Source organism: Ovis aries, chromosome 1 (genome assembly GCF_016772045.2).
Source record: "Ovis aries strain OAR_USU_Benz2616 breed Rambouillet chromosome 1, ARS-UI_Ramb_v3.0, whole genome shotgun sequence".
NCBI lineage: Eukaryota > Metazoa > Chordata > Mammalia > Artiodactyla > Bovidae > Ovis > Ovis aries.
In genome coordinates this window covers 37,665,004-37,687,724 of record NC_056054.1, presented here as the reverse complement: position 1 = coordinate 37,687,724, position 22,721 = coordinate 37,665,004, and the positions used below count along the sequence as shown (strand labels likewise).

The 22,721-nt window shown below is 46.6% G+C and overlaps 1 protein-coding gene across 5 annotated transcripts in view; it reads left to right on the top strand.

Moving 5' to 3' along the window:
- KANK4 (KN motif and ankyrin repeat domains 4) overlaps nucleotides 1–22,127 on the top strand; it is a 73,592-nt gene extending 51,465 nt beyond the window's left edge. For 4 of the 5 annotated variants that reach the window (XM_042248957.1, XM_004002033.5, XM_042248959.2 and 1 more), the window contains 6 exons: nucleotides 825–1,043; nucleotides 2,746–2,833; nucleotides 4,922–5,141; nucleotides 10,990–11,132; nucleotides 14,526–14,726; nucleotides 20,021–22,127. In XM_042248957.1, the coding sequence (XP_042104891.1) occupies nucleotides 825–1,043; nucleotides 2,746–2,833; nucleotides 4,922–5,141; nucleotides 10,990–11,132; nucleotides 14,526–14,726; nucleotides 20,021–20,125 (976 nt within the window). In that variant the 3' untranslated portion in view covers nucleotides 20,126–22,127. The remainder of the gene's footprint in view (nucleotides 1–824; nucleotides 1,044–2,745; nucleotides 2,834–4,921; nucleotides 5,142–10,989; nucleotides 11,133–14,525; nucleotides 14,727–20,020) is intronic. The other variant, XM_060410287.1, reaches the window with a different exon arrangement.
- The last annotated feature ends 594 nt before the right edge of the window (nucleotides 22,128–22,721 follow it).

Sequence of the window (22,721 nt, the reverse complement as noted above, 5' to 3'; positions counted from 1 at the left end):
TCTGTGGAAGTGTCCAGTGGGCCAAGAATCTGAAGTCTTCATCTTATCTGTAGCATTCTCCATCAGAGGTCTCTCATTGACCATCAGCAGAGAGATCAGTAAGTCTTCCAGAACTTTCCTCCATGGTGTCTGGTCTACCACCTCAATAGAGTTGCATATACCTGAACATAAGGATCATTGCTAGGGAGGAAAGGCCATGAGTCAAGTGACCTACACCCACACTTTTGCTCTTCCAAGCTGTGGATGAAATAGCAACTGAGAAAGGCAGCTGCTAGGTTCAGGATTCTAAGCTGTGTCCCAGGAGTAGATGCAGACGGTTTCTCCCTTGCCAGGGGTAAGCTGGGCTAGAACAGGGGTCTAAAGGGAGGCTTCACTATCACCCATAGATGTGAGGATTTGTCAGGCAATTCAGAGAATTCAGTGTAGGGGTCGGGGATGTTTGCCTAGATCTGGTTCCCTCTCTGCACAGGACATTAGGATTCCAGATTCAAATGCTTTCATGAGAACCTTGGATTGCCTGTCTGAATCATCTGAATGCAACTGAATGCATGGCCAATTAGGCCATGGGCTGTTTGTATGTTTGTTGCAAAGAGCTTAGTTAATTACCTTTACTCCCTAAATGGCCTCTAGTGTTAGAGCTCTTAAAAGCATGCTCCTCTGACAGTAACTTTCCTGGGAGTCCCCTTGCCCAGGCCTGCAGGTGTAGCCAATGAGGAACAAGGGTAGTGAGCAGGCCAGTATTATCTAAAATCTGAGTTCTCCCCTGTGTTGACATGAGCACTGGGCAGAAAGCACAGAATGAGCGACCCTGTCTCCTTCCGCAGCTATGAGACCACCTCGAGTGAGGAGACCAGTGGTGAGGACAGCTCCCCAGAAGACTTGTCTGACAGCGAGGCTGAGAAGAAATGTGATGGCCCAGAACCCAAGCAGGGCAAGGATGCCCACCTCAGCTGTAGGGTGAGCCAGGGCACCCATGAGGGCACCCACGACACAGACCAGGAAACTGGGCCTGGCGAAGAGCTCCCCCATCCCAAGACGGAGAGGTAAGTGAGACGGGGACTGATGGGGCGCATCATCTTTTGAGAAAGAGCAAGTGTATTTACTCACCTTTGCATCCAGTTATTTGTTTATTTGTTAACTCCTTTATCCATCTATTCAACAGTATTTATTTGAGTTTCTAGTCTATGCCAGGTACTATGCATTGGTTGAATGAAACAGATCTAGCTCCTGCCTTCATGGATTATACTGTCATAGACAGAGCTCTGCATATGAAGCTAACATGGTCCTAGCACTGGAAATGTAAAGGACTTGACATACATTTTCTTGATGTAATCCTTTTAACAAGCTGTAAGGTAGTAATTATTAGAAGACCCACTCTATCGATGTAGAAAGAGAGGCTTAGAGAAGTTAGGTGGCACAACTAGCAGAGTGAGCATTCCAACTTTGGTTCTGTTTTTTGGGCTGCTCTGGGCCTTTCTTGTCGCATGTGGGTTTTCTCTAATTGTGGTGTGCTATGGCTTCTTCTGTTGTGGAGTGCAGGCTCTAGAGTGCACAGGCTCAGTCGTTACATGGCATGGGATAAGTTCATCCGTGGCTTCTGGGATCTTAGTTCCCTAACCAGGGATCAAACCGAGTCCCTTGCATTGAAAGGCAGATTCTCAACCACTGCATCACCAGGGAAGTCCCTTGATTTAGGTCTTTTGTAATCCTCCCACATGTTTTTCTGCCTCTCTCATTGGCCATGCTGACATAACCCGGTCTTTTAAAGGGGTGGGAGGTCATTTGGCATGATGACGAGAGTACTGTCTTTGGAGCTGGACATGCTTCAAATCCTACATCTGCCACAGTATTACTTTAGACAACGTACTTAAGCTGTGGTCGCCTCAGTTTCCTCATCTGTAAAATGTGGATAGTAGCAACCTGATAGATTTGGTCTGAGGACTGAATGAGAAAAAGTATGTAAAATGCCTAGTGCAGGGCCTGCCACATAGTAGACTGCCTGTAAATGGGAGAAATGAGAGTAGTAAGTACCATTAATTATCATTATCACCATCCCCAGCCTGGCTGCTGAAGAAGAGATAGGAGAGAATGGCAGCTGACTGTCCAGCAGGGCCACGCGGCTGCTCCATCATAGCAGCGCTGTAAGGACTTGATGAAAGTGGAGCCTCATGGTGACCAGTGCCGTTGACTCCCAGCCTAGGCCTCTCAGTGCTAAGCCTGCTCTTTTACCAGTGCAGCAATGTGCATATCATTGAGAGTGCCCTGGTGCTATCAATTTTCATTTGATTGACTCTATTAGTGCTTACTATATCCTTCATGGAAGAATAACCTGAAGAAATTTGCTGCTGTGGAGTGGGTCCTTTCGATTTTTTAAGTCACTCAGGCAGAAAATGTTTGCTCCAAAGTCAGGAAGATAACCCTCCCTTTCCCAGCATGTCAGGAATGACGGTGGGGCCCATGGCCCCCTAAAATGCTTTGGTGATCTGACCTCATCCCCTGAAAACAGCAGGATCCAAAGGGGAATATGCTGGGCTCATTCTTCAGAAGAGTTCAGAAGTCAGCCCTGTTTGACAGGAGGCTGTATTCACTCAGTGTTTCTGAGGAATGCCCCTGACCCTGAGAAGTTGCCTAGTTGGGTTGCTGAGAAGTGAAAAATGAGAGTGAAAGTCAAGGTAGGGGACTTTTTTTTTTTTTTATCAAGATGGAGACTGATATATATATATATGAATTAATTTTTTTCTTTAGATATAAACCCTCAGAAGAATTCCTTAATGCATGCCGGGCATTGAGCCAACATCTGCCAGAAACTGGGACGACCACTGACCAGCTCTTGGTACTCTGATTTGTCATTGTCATGTAAAGATTTCCGTACTGTTTAAGTTGTTAGTTCCACCCGGACGACTTGGGTCTTGCAACTGAGGCAGCTTTGTGGTTGTGCTTGGGATTCCCTCTTTGCTGTGTGCTGTCTCATTTGCCCAAACTCTGCTGCCCAAGGTGATGGATTGTGTTGAGAAAGTGGAACCCATCCATGTGCACAGGAACCAGGGCTGGGGCTCAGAGGCATTTACCAAATGTTATTAGGCATCCCGCCCTGAATATGTCATGGAATCATTTGTGGCTTAGGCTCAAAATTACCTCACAGTTTGATAGTACTGTGGGTAGAGAGGAAAAGAGCAGGTGGAATGGAAACCACAGTTCTGTTCCCCGGACTGCCGTCTGTGAGATACTGAATGAGTCAGTTCAATGCTCAGGGCCCTGGTTTCCTCATTAATAAAATGAAGGTAGTGAACTGCATGTCTCCACTTCCTCAGGCTCTGGCATTTTGTTCTGTAGTCTTGACTGTTTTTCTTGAAGTGCACCTGTGGGTCAAGAGACCAAAAGTAAGCAAATACATCTGTTTGCTCCTTAACACTATCATGGCCCACAGAGATTTAAACATTTAAGGATTAATTTCTGCTTGAATCAAGAGGTACTGATACAGACGCATTTTCCCATGTCATGAGAGCCGCAGATAAGACCCAATATGTAACAGTGTGTAAGCATTTTTAAAGCCCATTTTGTTCTCCTTTGCAGAAAAGCCTTGGGAGTAAAAACGATCGATTAGTCCATTTTCATTAGTATTTTATCTTCGCTGATTTGGCAAATAACTTGTTCCCAGATTGTTAAAGAACCAATATGTGATGTGGATATTGATTAAAACTCCTGCTACTTATTCTTCAATGAATTACAGAGCTGAGTTATTTCCTAGATCTTCAATTAAAATCTTCCACCATGTTCCTTAATATTAGGGTCTTTCTCCAGATTCTCCTGAAGATTCCATAGGTAAAGGAGATATTCTGATACATAAAAAATGTTTCAGTCACAAAAGAGTCCACTGTTTTCTGCGTAGAAAAGCAATTAGAGGACATGCCAACCTGACATCACACACATTAGGATCAAAGCACAGAACACCCCTCCCCACCTTAGAGACAAAGCAGGGTGTGCAGGGACCTCATTTGGTAGAGCCTGAGAGGTTGGAAACCAAGCCCTTTTTTCACCCTCATTTTATTGATAGTACGAGAAGGATTCAAAATGTATTAGGACTTCCAAGGTCATGCAGATGAGCCAGGACTTAAGCCTGGCTCTACAAGTTTAGTGACTCCCAAGCCAGTGCCCTTTCTGGAATGAATATGAACTCATCTGTTACAATCACGGGCCCATTGTTTCTCCTTCCCTTTAGGAAAATAATCTAATCGTATCCATTTAAAACACTTAGGTCATGTCACGTGCGTGCAGAGTTGGTGTCGTTTGCTCTGGGACTCTCCTTACTTGGAATACTGTAGATAGTGGGATCCTGCCATGGGCTGTTTAACCATTTTCTCTGAAGGTCCTAGCAAAGCTTCAAAGCCAAAAATATTTCAAGCACATCTGTTTGGATTTTACTTCATGCATATGTTGGGCGTGTTGTTTGTCTTAGCTTTCAGTGTGCATTTTTCCCATTAATGTTGTGACTCTCCAGCTATGCCTGTTAAAAACATGCAGGTACCCCAGTGGAGTCTGGCCTAGTCAACACAGGCTGGTATAAATGGGTGAAAGAGGGGTTCGTGGTTATCCTGTGCTTATGGGGAATGTGATCTAAATGTACAGTGGAGTCAAGTTGTCCCCAAGTAAAGTGTCGTGTTACTGGCTGTTTGCTGCTCTCCCAGTCCTCCTGTCTAACTCACATGATGGGGGAGCCAATCCCACAGGTTCAAAGAGTGCGGGTACCCCCGCACCCTGCTAGCTCTGAGCTCTCCAGGAGTAAATTGCAGTGAGAGTTGGAGGGAATTGAAGGGATATATGTGGAAGGAACCTAAGCTGACCTTTCCCAGTGGAAACTGACACCCCAGCTGGAGCACCTGGGTAGGTAACCTTCTGGAATTACAATGTGTTGGTATTTCAGAAGCAGAGCTTGAACACCATCAGTCAAGAGTGGTTCCGCATCTCCAGCCGGAAGTCATCCAGCCCTGCTGTAGTGGCCGCCTACCTCCACGGGGTCCAGCCTCACTCCCCACACTTGCTAAAGCTGCTTGTCAATCTGGCTGATGGCAATGGGAACACAGCTCTTCACTACAGTGTGTCCCACTCTAACTTCTCCATCGTGAAGCTGCTGCTGGAGACAGGTCAGAAACACTTGCACCTGTGCTGACTGGGTCCCTCTGTGAAGGGCAGGTCTTGTTACCACTTCTTTGCAGCGAGGAGCTTTTTCACTGTTCTGAATTTCTCCTGTACTCTAGGAGCTGGGCCAGACCATTTTGCCTTTATTATATCATGTATTCTTCACAATATTCGTGATGTAGGTATCGTTATTCTCATGTTACAGTTGAGGAAACTGAGGCTCAGAAAGTTATAAAACTTGCTCAGATCACAGTGCTGGTAAGTGGTAGAGTCAGACTTTATATTCAGTTTGTCCAACTCCAGTGCTATACCACACCTCCTCTAGGAAAGATCACACTTTACCATCTTCATAAGTACATTTTAACAAAGGCCATGCAGATGTGCACACAGCCATTCAGTTGTGTCTACCTCTTTGCCCTGGACTGCAGCATGCCAGACTTCCCTGTCCTTCACTATCTTCTGGAGTTTGCTCAAAATCATGTCCATTGAGCCAGTGATACTATCTAACCATCTCATCCTCTACCACTCCCTTCTCCTTTTGTCTTCAGTCTTTCCCAGCCTCAAGGCCTTTTCCAGTGAATTGGCACTTTACATCAGGTGGCCAAAGTATTGGAGCTTCAGCTTTAGCATCAGTCCTTCCACTGAATATTCAGGATTGATTTCCTTTAGGATTGACTGGTTTGATCTCCTTGCAGTCCAAGGGACTCTCAAGAGTTTAAAGCCATAGCTCCACTTAATCAGTTTGACTCAATTTGATTCATTCATCCTTCCTCAGATATGTGTAGACTATGTATGATGTCCATACTGCCTGCCACCAGAGATGTGACCTACATGGAGCTCTTGCCTTCCCGGAGTTTACAGCTTGACAGTCAGGGTGGAGGAGGATGATGGCTCCCAAGAGAGAGGTGTAGAGTGTGATTTCAGGACTGAAAAGAAGGGAGATAACATTCTGCTGAGAGAGAAGGAAGGGCTTCCTTGGTGGCTCAGATGGTAGAGAATCCACCTGAAATGCAGGAGCCCTAAGTTCGATCCCTTGATCAAGAAGATCCCTTGGAGAAGGGAATGGCAACCCACTCCAGTATTCTTGTCTGGGAAACCCCATGGACAGAGGAGCCTGGTGGGCCATGGTCCATAGGGTCACAAAGAGTCAGACACAACTTAATGACACAGCACTGAGAGAGCAGGGAAGGCGCACTGCAGTGGGTCATTTCCTGCAGACAGAGATGTCCCCAGCCAATGAGGAGGACCATGTCAAGAAGGAAAAAGATTGTTCACTGGGTCAAATATTGTACTGTAGTGTCTCTGGCAGATGACACCAAGACTTGGCAGGTTTGGAAAGAGGTCACTGGTGACTTTGGAAACAGTTGTTTCAGGGGATTGTTAGAAGGAAACTGGATTGCAGAGATCTGAATATATTTGTTGTCTGAGAAGAATTCAAGAGAGACACACAGAGAAAGAGAGAGAAAGAGAGATGAAAAGAGGAAGAGAGAGATTAAAGGTACAGAGGAGAGAAGATGCTTGATGGAGCATGGTCTTTCAGGAGCTGGAAAAACCTGGAATCCACAGCAGAGACAGATGAGGTCAGCCTAGGCAAGCTGCTGGGATATTTATTTTTTCTGAGATGGAAGCAAAAGGAAAGGAGGTGGGTGAAGGTCCAGAGAGATGTTGAGGAGGAGAAAAGGGAAGTGAGCATTAGGTTCTTCATTGTTCAGGATCTGGAGAAAGGGGAGACTCTTCCCTCTGGTGGAGAATCATTGCAAATGGCCTTGACCCTCTTAGGAGCTGGAAAAGGCAGTTAAGAGTCGAATAAAGACCTTTGTGTCTGCTGATATGATACCACAAGGCTTGTAGCGGAATTTCAATAGAGTGTGTGACAACATCAAGCAGTCTAGGACTGGTGGTATGAGTGCAGGTTGATGGGACTGACTGAAGGTGTGTGGGTCCCAGTCAAATGTCATCTGTGAGTTTAGGAAAGCTGATAGGAAAGCTGTATGAAGGATATTTAGGATGCTACCTACAAGAGATATAAAACCCCAGATGGTCTCCATGGATTAGGCCCTCCCTCTACTAAGCATCTGGCACCTGAGATCTCATTTAGTCTTCATAACTATCCTGTTAGTAGAATGATTATCCCTTTTTTATAGACAATGAAAGTGATGCTCAGAAAAGTCAACAGATTTGCTCCAGATCGTGCAATGACTAAGCACACTGCTGGGGTTTGAAGTCCATACTGTGGAGTCCAGGAGTCAGAGCACATGCTAGATGTGTAATCCTAATTTAGAGGCCACAGGGGAAGTTTAAACAGGCATCAGGAAGTCCAAATTCCAGATCCAGCCACTTTCCTGCAACGTGCATCTCATTCCCGTCACCCCTCCAGCGGCTTACATCCCTCTCATGGCTTCCCCTTGCTCTTGGATCAGAAGGCGGCCTCCTCAGCCTGGCCTTCAGGTATCCCAGATGGTCCAGGCCTGTCTGCCTTTCCTTTCTCTGCAGCCACCATGTACCCTCCCTCCTTCCATTCCAGCCACACGGCCTCAGAGTCACCACACTCATTCCCACCTTGGGACTTCTGCATTTTCTTTCCACCTGGATCCTTTCACCTGAAACTCTTTTCATGATCGGTCCCTTCTCGTTGTTCAAGTCACAGCTCTGATGTCACCTCAGAAAGTGATCCATCTAAAGTGGCTGCCCCATCTCTGTCTAGTGGAACATCCTGTTTCTTTCTTTAGGTGATCTTGCTTGTCACTTCTATCTGAGTTCTAATAGAACTGAGCTAACCCAGGAGAGGCTCTGCCTGTCTTATTCCTTTCGGTATCACCAGCACTTGGTCCACTTCCTGGCTCATGGTGGGTGTTGAGTGAAAATATTTGTCATAAGAAAGAGTGGATGGATGACCCCTGGGAGTTAGATTAAATTCCAGTAAGTTTCCAATTCTTCAAAATTCTCTTTAGTAGCCTTGAGGCTCTTTACCTGTATGGAAAAGTGATGTATGTAATGATAACCTAAAGTTCTTTCTGCATCCCACATCATCAGAGGAAGATAAAGTTACATTTCTAACATTCTTCATGGATTCATGGATAGCATCAAAATGGTAGCTCAGTTGAGAAAGGCACCCACCTATGCCTCTGGGTTCCATTTATTGTGTTTAGTCTTAGGGCTTTTCATTATGGAACATGTATAACAGCAACACTACTGCTTAAAAGGCTTCCTGGATGGTGTTAGTGGAAAAGAATCCTCCTGCCAGTGCAGGAGACTCAAGAGACACACATTTAATCCCTGGGTCGGGAAGATCACTTGGAGAGGGGAATGGCAACCCACTCCAATATTCTTGTCTAGGAAATCCCATGGACAGAGAAGCCTGGTGAGTTACAGTCCATGGGATCGCCAAGAACAGATCACCTTTGATTTGGTTGTTATAAATTTCTGCTGGCGTTTTCTGAGATCCAGTCAATACTCATCAACCATAAAGTGGTTTGGAAGCTTTTCCCTTTAACATGCTCAAATAGCTAAACAGCCACAAGCATAAAGAATGGGGTGGGTTGGTTGGGGAGACGTTCTGAGAGTCCCATTCCTTTCCCTCACTGTAGAAGGGGTGTTGAGGAGGGCAGATCAGTCCCACTCCCAACTGGGCTCCCTTCCCAGCCATTTGTGCAGAATCTGGAAAGCACATTACAAACTGTAAAAGGCTGCACCGAAGTGACTCATCGTTTTTGAGAAGAGAGTCATGGCTGCACCTCCACCAGCCTAGTCCCTTGTGAACCGTGCTCTATTTTACCGCGACACCTCTGCAGAGGAGAAGCTGGCTGACTCGGAGAATGTTCAGTCAAGAGTCTGCCCCTCACCTCTAGGGAAGGCTGGTTTGCTCACTGGAGATGCTCAGAAGCATTGCTTTGAAAGTGGGGGGGTCCTCAGTCCTTTTTTCAGAGCCTCGGGGAAGAATTAGTCATTCTACTGAATTATAGGTCACGTTTCTGAAGAGAGCATAGAGAGTCGTAACCTGAGGCTCATTTATACATCTTAAAAGCAAACATAAAATAGTCACGGAGTAAAAATTTTAAAGTCAATAACCAGGCGGTGCAGATAGATAGTCCCATCTTTATCAGAACAGGGTTATAAGGCATTGAATGGAGCTGATATTTGCCTTTCATAGTTCAGTTGGTCGTGATAGTGGTCAGAGAAGCTTCAGTGAGGAAACTGCTGATTCGTGAGCACAACTGTGTCCACTGGCATTCTGGTCCATTATGACACATTTCTGAAGAATTGTTTGGGGTGGAGGGACTGTTAGCCAAATATTATTTTTTCCCCTTGCACAGAACTCATGAGTAAATCTGACATTTTGTCATAAACCATATTTGTTTTAATGAATATCTGAGTCTCCAAGAGCAAGTAGCAAGGATGTGATGATAAGAATACCATTCTGGACAATAATAGCAGTAACAGTTAATGCTCATTGAGTGTTTATTATGTGCTAGCTGCCATTCTAAGTGCTCTTAATATATTAACTCATTAAATTTCACAGTAACCTTACAGGTTCTTTTATTATCTCCCTTTTACAGAAGAAATACTAAGAAAGTCTCAGACTTGCCCTACTGAGGTAGTTTTATTACTGGCCTAAAGAGACACATAGTTTTTCTCCTGAGCAATAGTACAGGAAAGATTTACTTTTTCACGCTGTGTGTGTGTGTGTTAGTCACTTAGTCGTGTCCGACTCTTTGTGACCCCGTGGACTGTAGCCCACCAGGCTCCTCTGTCAATGGGATTCTCCAGGCAAGAATACTGGAGTGGATTGCCATTTCCTTCTCCAAGTTGTACACCCCTTAAAGGGCTTCCCTGCTGGCTCAGTGGTAATGAGTCTGAAGGAGACATGGGTTCGACACCTGGGTCAGTAAGATCTCCTGGAAATGGCAACCCACTCCAGTATTCTTTGGCGGAAAGTTCCATGGACAGGAGCCTGGTGGGCTACAGCCCATGGGGTCACAAAAGAGTTGGACACCACTAAGCAACAACAAGTGCCCTTAGAAGGTGGGAGCCTTCAGGCAGCAGGCTGATGATCTCCACCTCCTTTGGTGGGGACGGATGTGAATGCATATCCCCAGGGTTAGGAAGCAAAAATTTCCCTTGAGTTCTCATGTACTACTTCATCTTAATAATATGCCAGTTTCCCATTCTTTTGTGAAACGTATATTCTTAATTGCTTTAATATAAACATCTGTGAATTGTTTTTCTATTGTGCTTCTCAAATGAGTTGGTTATTCCCAGAAGATTTCTGTGTTTATCCTGGGGCATTTTTTCATGTCCTCTGGTCCATTTCACAAGATATCACTAGGCCTTTGAAAGGACCTACCACCACAGCCAGTAGTTTATGAGTTATACATAGACACAGAGCAAGACCTGAAGTGCCTACCTGAGGGCGACATGAGGCTGTATGAGTGATGGGCTCTAGCGTCAGGTAGACCTGACACCCAATGAGTGAGTCCTGCTCTTGATGCTCCTTCACTGGGGCATTGATAGGGTTGCACTCACCTTCTTCACTCCACTGAAGGACACCTTCAGTGTTCTCATCTGTAAAATATGAATAATAGTGTCCCACTTTAGGAAATAAAGTCAAGGTCATAGGCCTTGGCCATCTCTGGCTCTCCTCTGCACCTTTTTTGCTAGGTATCCTCAGAAAACTTGTAAAGAAAAGTAGCCACTGTTAAAGGCTGCTAAAAATGTAGAATACAGATTCCACCACTGGGAAAGAATTGCTCTATTCTGTGGCCCTTTAACCAGCAGGAAGCCTCCTACTGAACAGGCTAAAGCCTGGCCTCTGGCATTTTAAGAGCTCTTCCAGCTTCAGTGTTTCTCTTGCAGGTGTCTGCAATGTGGACCATCAGAACAAAGCTGGCTACACTGCTGTGATGATCACTCCCCTGGCTTCTGCCGAGACCGATGAAGACATGGCTGTTGTCTGGAAGCTCTTAAGAGAAGGGAATGTGAACATCCAAGCTACTCAGGTAGGAGGAGTGAGCATGATCTCCTCTTTAATGAATGCGGCTCCTCCTAGTTTTATTCTGCCAGTGGGGTGAGGAATTCCACGCAGATCCAGTTTTTAGCCCGAGAAGTCTGGACCCTCCAACTGGCATCTATCCGACGATTGGACTTTTGGTTTCCTTGGAGCCTCCTGAGGCCCAGACAGGCTGGGACAGAGGTTGTGAACTTGTAATCTATGTTCTGGGCTGAAACTCGGCAAATTCCTTCTGGGCCAGACTCCTTGAACTGAAAGTTCCCACAGATAGCATCTGGACAAGGCATTTGCTACTTGTGATCTAGAAAGCTCCTGGAGGTGATACATAGAGGGATTATGGATCACAGAGCAGTTCAGAGGGTTGGGTTGTCTCTGTTCAGCTGCAGGGCCTTTCTACTTGAGAATATGGAACAAAGGTGTAACCCTTAGCCAGTAGGGCTTTGAGTCAGATGGAGCTCCGTATGGAACAGTGGGAACTCTTCAAAAGGCCACTTGCCCATCTTTGACCAAGAGGAGAGTAAGTGGAGTGCATTCTACTCTCCTTTTCCCCCTAGAGTGAGCATAGGTGTAGCCCTACTCTCAAGAACTATGAAGGGTCTGAGACTGTACTCTCCCTTAAAGCTAACAAGTTAGCTGCCACAGTGTCATGGATGCTGGCAGAAGACACAGGACTCTTATGCCAAAGGACAGTGTGGTACTCCCAGTGGTAACAGTAGTCAGAGCATCGCTATTTATACCCGTTCCCGGAGTCCCAATAGCTACAGGGCACTGTGAGGAGGAGCAGATCCCTGTGCACAGCAGGGGCTGTGTCACTAGAGAGAAACCCTGAGCTCAGGGAACCTGACTCTTCCATACTGGGTAGTAAGCATGACTACCCTCTGTTCTGAAGGAGACACTACCTCTGTCTTCCAGTGCTGTTCACTGTACATTCTTCCTTAAAAAGATAGTGAAACGAAAGGCCAGATAGTGCCTCACTCACAGGATTGCAGCAAACCAAGACACTGTAGAAAACTGTCTCCCAACAATCCATTTAACTCTGCTATCCACCCCAGCCCAAAGTGGTTGCAGCTAAACCTGATGGCGAAGTCATTTTGCCCACTTCACATAATAGCAATCCGACTGGTGGCAAGAATCAGACATTTATAGCTTACTTTCTGGTTTTTAAAGTGTTTTCACTCACCTATAGCTTACACCGTAGGACTCAATAAAGCTGTTTTCACTTCAAATAATGTTTTCCATAAACATAGTAAATCTTTTTTTCTCAGTTGGCCCTCTTGAAGGCAGAATGCTCACTAATGATCAAAATATATGCCCTTCTTGTAGAGGAGAAACCGATGCTCTAGGAGAGTAAGGGACCCATCCCACACTGCCAAGGGAAGAAAGGGATTACAGTGTAGTTGTGCTCTTCAGCGCCCCCTGGGGGTTTTAGGTATTAAGGGAGCTGCAGGCATCAGGGTAGATAGGAGTGAGCTGGGAGGCCAGGAGTCCCCTGGGCTAAGCTACCTGTTTCTCTCTGTATCTCCAGGGTCAGCACTACACCGCGCTGGTAACTGTGCTCTGTAAATGTTTGTTGAATTAAATTGTATGGAACCAGGCCAGGAGGGGGGTGAGGAAGGAAAGGGTCCCAAGTCAGGCAGGGGGCAGACAGGAAGACATCTGTCTATGACATCTGGCTTTCAAACCACTCGGAGAGAGGGGCCTGGAGGGAAGACTGTGGTCTGGTTAGTACAGTCAACAAGCATTACCTCAAGACTAGGTATAAGCAAACCAAAGAGCAAAGAGTCTTCTCTGGAAAGATCTGAGTTCCAGAGAAATGGGGAACCAGGACACCTAACGATGCATGCCCATGGTGGCCAGACATTATCTCTAACACTCATAAAGACAACAATAGCTAAAATGTATACAAAATTTGGGCTTCCCTAGTGGCTCAGATGGTAGAGAATATGTCTGCAATGCAGAAGACCCGGGTTTGATCCCTGGGTTGGGATGGTCCCCGGAGAAGGAAATGGCTACCCACTTCAGTATTTTTGCCCGGGAAATCCCACGGTCAGAGGAGCCTGGCGGGCTACAGTCCATGGGATCACAAAGAGTGGCACACAACTGAGTGACTAACACTTTCACACACAGGACATTTGGGCCTCATGCGGGTCCCACAACAGCTCCAGGGGATAGGTAATATCCTTAAGCATTCCTGTTTTACCAGATCAGCAAAAATCACCAAGAGGTTAACTTATCCAGACTCACATAAGCAGTACGTGACAGGGCCAGCCTTTTTCTGATTGCAACCCCCTTTTCTCTAAGCCCCAGCCTTCTTGGCAGGGAAACATAATCTATCAGTGACTGCATTTTGGAGCCTTAATCAGCGAACACGTCAGCCAACATGTTTTACGTGTAAGACACTGCGCTCAGAGCCACAGGGGACCTGAAGGGAGAGAAAACAGAGCACTTACCTCATTCTTACAACCTTACAAAGCCTGACATTCAGTCAGAGAGACCCGCTGGAACCCAGGAGAGAATCATGAATGCAAAATATATAATCAAGTTGTATAAGAGTACTGTGTATATACAGGAAAATTCAGGGGAAATGATGATCAATTTGTTATCAGAAAAAATAGCTACCACACATTTTTATATTTATAGCCTTTATTTAATTTGACTTTCAGAAATACTCTGACCAAGACTGACCAAGATTCTGGGACACCAAGTGACGTGGCCAGGGTCACACACTAGGAAACAGCAGAACCAGAGCTTTGTCTCACTTTCTGACTCTGATCCATTGCCGTGTGCACTGATTATTACAAGCAAGTGAAAGATTGTGGTCAATGGCTGTGGGTTGGCGATGACCATAGTACCATGCAGAGAGCTTGGTGAGAAAAGAACGTTCTGGGTTTCATTCAGCTGAAAATATCAGAGGCGTTCAGAGCAATCCCAGGCTTCCTAGAGGAAGTTAGGCTGGGGCAGGCAGTCAAAAACCATGCTCCTGACTTTTAAGCCCTTTGTTTATTCCATCATTCAACATTTATCAGCATGTGCTTGGAACTAGGTGCTGGAGAGAGAGATGAAAAAGACTTAGTCCTTGCCATCAAAGATGTCACAGCCCATGAGAAAGAGAGAGGTTGACATGTTGCAGTACCAAATGGCAAGTTGTGTTATGAAACCTGTTCTTGGGGTTTAAGTCGAGGGCTTTAGCGAGGATGTACATTTGACTAGTGTCTTGGAAGAGGAGTAGAAGTTTGCCAGGCTAAGGAAGATACGTCCCATACCATGGAGATTCAGATAAACTGTCACTTTCCAGAGAAGTCTTTCCTGCTTACATGCAGGCTATAGAGGGGGTCCTTCCCACCAGCCACAATCTAACCACACCCCTGCTCTCTATGTGCAGGGGGGCCAGACGGCACTGATGCTGGGTGTCAGCCACGACAGGGGGGACATGGTCCAGGCGCTGCTGAGCTGCCAGGCAGATGTCAACCTGCAGGACCATGATGGATCATCCGCCCTCATGCTGGCCTGTTGCCATGGCAACACGGACATGGTGCGGCTGCTCCTGGCACATCCAGCCTGCGACACCAGCCTGACTGACAAGGTGAGACTTATAGGCAATTAACAAGTGGGTGTTTCACTTTCCTTCCTGAAAAGTACCTTGCCAGCCAGCAGAATTCAAGGAAGCATATGGCAGTAGCAACAGAATTAACCTCATATGGCTGTTCTTGGCTTTAAACGAGATGACCCATGTAAATGCCGAGAGACTTGGAGCTGGGAAACCCAAACCCTAGCCTTTTACACCATTCTGGCGGGTTATGTCCAGGCCTGCTCTCAGCCCTGAAGCACATCTGATCACGGCAATAACAGTATATGTCCTTTGAGGCACAGCTTGAGCAAGGAAGCTCTGCTGTCCATGGGGCTCCCAAAGGGCAGGAGGAAGGAACCATGTGCAAATCGTGTCCCTTCCTGGACAGTGGCCCACCTTACGGAGGGGCCCGTTTCATGGAGACACCCTGCCTGAAGCTGCATTGCCAGACACAGTCTTCTTGTAAGGTGATGGTGATGGCAACGATGAGGATGGTGATTTATAACGAGATAACAGTAGGGAAGAGTTAACCTGCATCACGTGATGGCTTGGTGCCAGGTACTATGCCAAGCAGTTACCTCACACCATCTTGTTTAAATCCCATAACAACGGAGTCACCATTTGATGCCACCGATTTGCTCATGAGGAAACGGAGGCATCGAGTGGTGAAGTAACATTCAAGGTCACACACCTAGCTAGTAGAACCGGCTGCATCCGACTCCTAAGAACACTCATAGAAACTAACTCTTTCTGTGCATTACCTCACGAATCCTCTCAATAATCCAGTAAGGGGACTTCCCTGGTGAGCCAGTAGCTGACACCATGCTCCCAAAGCAGGGGGCCTGGGTTTGATCCCTGGTTAAAGAATCAGATCTCACATGCTGCTGCTAAGAGTTTTCATGCCACAACTGAAGATCCTGTGTGCCAAATGACTAAATAAATGAATCAATCAATCAATCAATATCAAAAAGATCCAGTGAGGTAGAGCCTGCCATCCCTGTTTTGTACTGACAAGGATGCAGAGGCCTTGAGTGCTTATGTAGCAGTCGTAGGTCACAAGCTTCTTATTCTTGGAGTGAGAATTCAAGCCCAGGTCTAACTCCAGTGTCCTTAATGCTGGCATTATAATTTAATGCTTTAAACAGACTTCTCTGTATTTTCTTAGCATCCACAGTTCAAAAGGGACAAAGGCCTGGGGAGGAGGGAAAGAGAGCCCCCTCCCCACCCAGGGACACCTGTTTTACTAGGCTACCTCTGAACTCCCCACCATTGTTCCATCAGTGATTCAAGCTGCCAGGTCCCTCCCACCACACTCAGGCAGCAGGCAGGCCTGCCCCTTGTCTTCAGATCCCCTGAATCCCAGCTCTGTCCAAAGAGATTTCTGTGATCAGTGGAGAGCACAGACCCTCTTGAAATGCCTGTGGGAACAGTGGCGGGCTCTGGAAATAACAGCCTCCTTTTCCAGATGGGACACAGTCAGACAAAGGCTCTGTGTGTCAATGAGCTCCCTGCAGGGTTGGCCTGGGGCTGAAGGAGGTAGCCCCTTAATCTGGAACAGGCCCAGGGCCCTTTTATGGGTAACTACGACAGTGGATGAGGCCTGAGAGGGCAGGCCTGCAGGACGGGGGACAGAATCTTTGCAAGTCCCTGGTTAGCGGGCATCATAGAGCAGTGAGACTGAGGGTATCTTGCAAAGTCTGCCGCAGACTAGAGAGCTCAGTGGCTGCTTTCAGGAGGTGGAGGAAGAGCCATGGCAGGAGGACTCCATGGTTCTTCCAACAAATTGAGTGGTGGTTAGAAGCATGGACTTTTAAACACCCATGAGTCTGAAACTGGGCTGTGTAACTGTGCCTTTGGGCAGGTCACCTAACCACTCTGCGCCTCAGTATGCTTGTCTGTAAATGAGGATGGTAATAGACCAGACCTTAATATGGTAACATTTGTAAAGTCCCTATTAGATATCTAAGGAATATTTAGTTAATGGCAACTGTTATTGTTGTGAATAGGTGAACCGTGATAGCAAATACAAAGCAGCCACCGCATGAATGAGTAGGGACCAGGGCATTTGCGGGCAGTGTCTGGAGGGAATAGGGAGGATGAAGGTCTGGAGTTAGGAGGGGCCAATCAGAGAAGACTGGTCCTCAAAGGGAGACATGGTCCTCATTTGGGAGTGATTTTTCCCTCGAGGGGAGATCCCACAGTGTCTGAAGACATTTTTCTCTGTCATAAGTATGTGCAGGGGTCAGTCCTGGCATCTAGTGGGTAGAGTCCAGGGATGTACGGCAGCAGTGAAGAATTACAAATTATCTGGCCCAACATTTCAGTAGTGCCAAGGCTGAGAAACTCTGGTATAGGTGAATACTGAAGTACTGAACTTCTTGGATGAAAAACCATCCAAGTCAAGTGCTGGATTAGGAAGAGCCAGACCAGGGTTGAGGACCAGGCTGGCTGCAGTTTGGGGGAGGGCTGGAAGCTGGGGAAGTAGGAACGGGGCAGCTAAACTGGAGATGGTGACAGAAGCCTGTCCTAGGGGAGGGTGGAGAGGGTTAGGTGTTGCCCAGCAAGCACAGGGTTGCCCAGGCAGTCAAACAGCAGGCCCATAGAAGGTTCTAGATCCCAGCTCATAGAGGTCAGTCACCTACTACCTGCTGAGGTTTCCCAGCAGAAATTTCCCAAATTGACTTGGGTGAGAAATGTCAGTGGGAGTAGAGACAGCTGACTGGGGACCCAGCAAGCACCAAGCCCTGTACCTCCTGCTGTGCATGGAGGGGTGGCATCCAGCCCTTATCATGATCACCATCTCGTTTCAATGTTCAGTTTCCTATGGAGACTTAGGTGCTCCATGAGAAAACTGAGAGAGGAATCATGTCTTGAAATTGGGTTCTCTCATCCTGCCAACATTTAAAGGTTGCTGTGAATGCAGGAACCCCAGAACAGCCAGCAAGGTGTCTTCCCCAAGTTTGGAAGGTAATTGGAGAAACTGACCACCCAGCCTCTTGGGGCAGCCAGAGTAATAAGGATGGGTAGGTGGTGGTAAGGATGGAGGCCTTCCCCCCACCCCAAGGCTCACCCTTGGAAGGGCTTGTCTGGTCTGTGCCTCCAAAACACTTATCAAATTGAGAGCTTCTAAAAGGCAGAGATTATGCCTTGCCCATCTTTGCCTGATGTGCAGTGGCTTCTTGTTGAGTTCTTGTCATATTGAAAGATAAACCCCCGCCAGAGACACACACACAAACACAGTTGTGCTGGCTGTCCAAGCCCCCGCCATTTCTCTGGGCCTGCAGCGCTGCTGAATAGGGACCAGCCGTTCCTGACTCCCACCAGAGCTGCGTGCCATGGACTTGTTCCCAGTGCTCGGGCAGAGGCATCTCAGGGACACGCCCTCCTCAGGTGGTCTCTCTGGCCACACTTTCTGAACTGAGTGGGGCCCCCCACTTTCTGTGTCTGTAGTTGAAGAGCCCATAGATGTAGGCTGTCATCTCCAGGTGGGCCCTGTCAAAGTTGCACGTGTCCCCTGGGACTGGCCCTGTGACTCTTGCCCGGTTAATCACACTGTGTTTCTGTTTATGTGGAGCCTCCGGGCTGATGAAGTATAGCAGCGGACAGGCCTAAATAAACCCCAGGTGCCTCTGTGGGGCTTTCACAAGATGCCTCTGAGGAAAATCTTTGCTTTCTTCCAGACTTGTCCAGTCTAGGAACATATTCGTTAGGATATGGAAGAGCCAGACCAACTTGATCAACTTGAATACTCTGTTGTAAAGTCACTGGCATTCCCTCTTTCAACAGTGCATATTAGGACCTAAGAGACCGCAGGCATGGGGCCAGGGGCTGGGCCAGCAGAACAGGCCAGATCCAGTGTCTGACGTCGTGGGGACTGAGATTTGTCAAATTACCCCACAAATATCAAGTTACAAAGACTGATAAAAGCAGGGCGCAAGGAGTCACGAGGCCTTTTCAAGGAAAACTTCATCTTTGTCTGTTTGGGGAAGCCTGTCTGCTGAAATACCACTTCCTCTGCCTGTCCCCCGCCCTTCCCCCATACACGCAGGGTGGTCACCCTCTCTGGAGCTCACTCTGCTTCTCTGCTGCTTGTTTGGCCTCTGGCCATGCATTATAGTTATTTACGCCTGTGGGGGGCCCTGGTGGCAGCTGGACTCCGTCCTGAAGCTCAGAGAAGAGACTGAAGGGGTTTTAGCTGAGTGTGAACACGTCCCACCTGCTTCTGTGGAATTTCCACATTTTAGGAAGTAGTTTCTCCCATCTGCAGTAGAGAGCACTCTAGTGAATCATGGGTGGCCCCCACGTGTCAATCTATTAATGTTTATGCCGCAAGATGTAAAAATATTCACACATTTAAATGGGCTAAGCAAGGACCAGGGATAACCTTAGGTTGGATTTTGCCTCCAAATGAGTTGCCAAAAAAGTGGGTCTTGGAGCTGTTTTGGTTTCATAATTCTGGGTACAGGCTGGAGACCTCATGGAGCTCAGCATCTACTGCACCATGGCAGCCCTTCCCCTCATCTCTGTGCAGAGATGGTGCTGCCTGCTGAGAGTTGCTCTGCCTGCAGCTTCTTTAGATAGCAGGATGCAGCTCCCTGCACCGCAACTGAAGTGAGAAAAGTAGCGTGGTGTCAAATATCAAGAGGTAAAAATGAATGTGCCCTTCCTAGTTGCAAACCCACTTCAAAGAGTTGATCCTTAGGAAATAATTTGGAATGGGAGCATTCTTTCTGCACTAAGTTTATGATGGTGAAGACTTGGAAACAACCTAAATCTCCAGTAGAAGGAAAATAGTTCAGTAAATAATGGGATATTATAGAGTGGATAAGAAAAATGATATGTTCTGATGACTGTGTAAGAGCCGGGAAAATCTCATAGCATATCATGGTGAGTTAAAAATAAAAGCAACATTCAAAATTGATACATATGATCATTCCTCTACATAGAAACCAACAACACATTTGCATAGCAGAAGAGATTGGAGGGAAATTCACCAAAATGCTAACTCTCATTTAGGTCTGTGTAATGAAATAATGGAAGAGTTGTTTTCCGATTTTAAAAGTGTTAAAAACCAAGTGATACTTCTTTATTTTCATTGGCACAGATTTCCCAGGAGTGAATGCTGTTTCCACAGAAGGGAGCCCATTTCTCTGACCCTCATGTCACTGGAGTCTCCTCCTCTCCTCTGAGAATGCTTGAAACAGACTTCTATGCCCTGTATATATCCCTGGCTCCCAACTCACCCTCCTTTCTGCGGTGGGAAGCAGATGGGATAAAAATTTGTTTTTGCTTTTCTTTCTCTCCTGTAGGCTGGCCGAACGGCTTTGTCCATCGCTCTGAAATCGCCCACCCATGTGGAAATTGCAGGGCTGCTTCGGGCCCACTCGAAGCAGGGCAGGCCCCTGGGGCCATAGGGGCTGTGGAAGAGCTGGCAGCTGTGAACAGAAGAAGCCTTGTCTGGACTCCTCCGGCGCCCTTGGAGAGGGCATGGGTCATAGCCAGAGGGCTGTCCCTGAAAAGAAGAAACAATGTCAAATATGCACATACATTCCTGTTGTATAATTTTGCTCATTAGGATGCTTTGTAGTTTTTGCCTTAGGCCACGCCCCAAAACTCTGGGCTGTAGAGGGGTGCAAGGTGCAGGGTACATTGAGTTCGGCTAAAAATATTCCTACACATCTTCAGCCCCGAATTCCTCATGATGCTACCCTTTGCCAAACCGTGTAGTGAGCAAGCAGGTGGGAGCACAGTAGCAAAGCAATACTTTTTACATGGAATTTTAAAATGTACCGTTTTTGTTTTTTAATCAATTATATAGGAAGATGTCCCATTGGGCATGCATGTCTAGGGAGGAGGGCTGGGGAAGGGGTGGGAGTTAAGCAGCTGCCCTGGCAATCATTCTCTGGAGGACCTTAGGAGAATCACCGTGCAGGCAGGTGAAACTGAACAAATCCCACTGGGGCCTTTGTTTAGTTGGGGTTGACAGAGAAATCTTAAATTCAAATGAGGTAGGAAGAAGCACATTGGTGTCAGAGCCAGATACACAGTCTTGACCATTTCCAAGTCGTCGGGTGGCTCCACTTTGCTCCAGGGAAATTGAAATTAAGCAGAAAGTTATCCAAACTAGTGAAGCACATCACGTGTATTTAGGCAGAGCCCAATTACATAAGCTCTTCTAAATCTGTGAAAGAAACAAATTAAGAGTGAGCATCCTTCTCAGGGTAGATTCTTATCATCTAGAAGCCACCTCTTTTTTTTTCACAGTAGTATCCTTGGTGGTTTAGTTGCTAAGTCTTGTCCGACTCTTGTGACCCCATGGGCTGTAGCCCACCAGTCTCTTCTGTCCTCAGTCCATGGGATTTCCTAGGCAAGAATACTGGAGTGGGTAGCCTTTTCTTTCTCTAGGGGATCTTCCCTACCCAGAGATTGAACCCAGGTCTCCTGCTTGCAGGCAGATTCTTTCCCCACTGAGCCACCAAGGAAGCAGCAGTACCAGGACCCTCACGGTCATCCTGGATCATTTCCACTCCACCTTCATGAGCGGACTGTGAGCCCTTATGAGGTTTTGAGGTTTCCAAGGCTCCTGGGATGTAGAACCTGCCAGTATGGGCTGCAGCAGGAATGTGGAAGCTGGGCCCAGTAGGGCCTGTTCTGCACAGACATGTATCTCTTCTGAAAAGCTCCTTCTTAGACTTCTGCAATCCCAGGGGCCACCATGTGCATGGCTTTATCTATGGATTTGTTCTTTTTTAAAAATCTCTCATGCAAAAAACCCCTCTTGTATAAAAAGGAAAGACATCATAGTTGGGTGAGCCTCACATTGGCAACTCAAAAGCTTGAGTTCTCATCTGATTCAGATACAAATTTGCTTGATGCCCCTTGGGTGAGTCATGGTCCCGTTCTCATCATCTCTCAAAATGGAAGTTATCATACAACCTAACTAACTCCTGGGGTTGCTGGGCAAGGAACAGCCGATGGAAGTCTTAGAGTCCAATTTGTAATCCATGAAGACTGTCTACACAAATGGCACAGCAAACGTCAGTACAACTTGTGATTCATAAGAGAGGCTCAAAGTCCCAGAGCAGGATATTGATGTGTGACAGTGTTGCTCAGAGAGAATGGAGTAAAGAATGATCTAAAATGCTTTAAATGGGTTTGTGTTGACCTTAAAGCGCATTTTAAGAGCAGAACCCTACATTAATAATGTGCTAGCCCAGTTCTTCTCAAACTTTGATGTGCATACGAATTACCTGGAGATCTTACTAGAGCTCAGTCAGTCCGGGAGGGAAGGGGGCTGGAGAGTTTACATTTCTAACCAGTTCTCAGGGGACGCTGATACTGCTGGGCCACACCACACTTGGAGAATAACACTCTGGCCTAACCTGACTGTTTATGTATTAAAATGCTGCCTCTCGATCTTTTGCCTCAAAATTTCTTTGCATTTCTTTGTTCTCAGCCTTTGAGAACTTGCAGTGTGAGTCTTATCTTCTGTTGTGATTCTACAGAGAGCAGTAAGGGGTCCATGTCCCATGTTGCCAATTCATAGTCTGTTTCTGCATCTCATGTTGGGTGGCAACATTGGTCACATTTTTAAAAATTATCTCATTTGAGTCCAGCTACTATATTAAATACAGCTTATTTACCAGAGAAGGCAAACTGGTTTTCTTAGTCTGAAGCCACTGAATCATTATCGAAAAGATCTTGTCTGCCCTTTCTGAGATTTTGAATAAGTTTCTTTTCATCTTGAGTCTGGAATGTGAATACAGGTGAATACAGGTCACCATGTGACCTCAGCCGTTATAACCATGCCATTCTGTTGAAATGTCTGAGCCCAGAACATGGTGAGATGAACAAGCACAGCCTGCCTCTTTACATTGTCACTGCTCTAGAATTCATTCCTCAAATATCTGCAGAGACTGACTAGGTGCGTGACACTCTTCCCAGTACTGGCTTTTAGAAAGCAGCTGTGTTCCCCTCTTGAAAACCAGTGTCTAAGGTTACCATGATCCC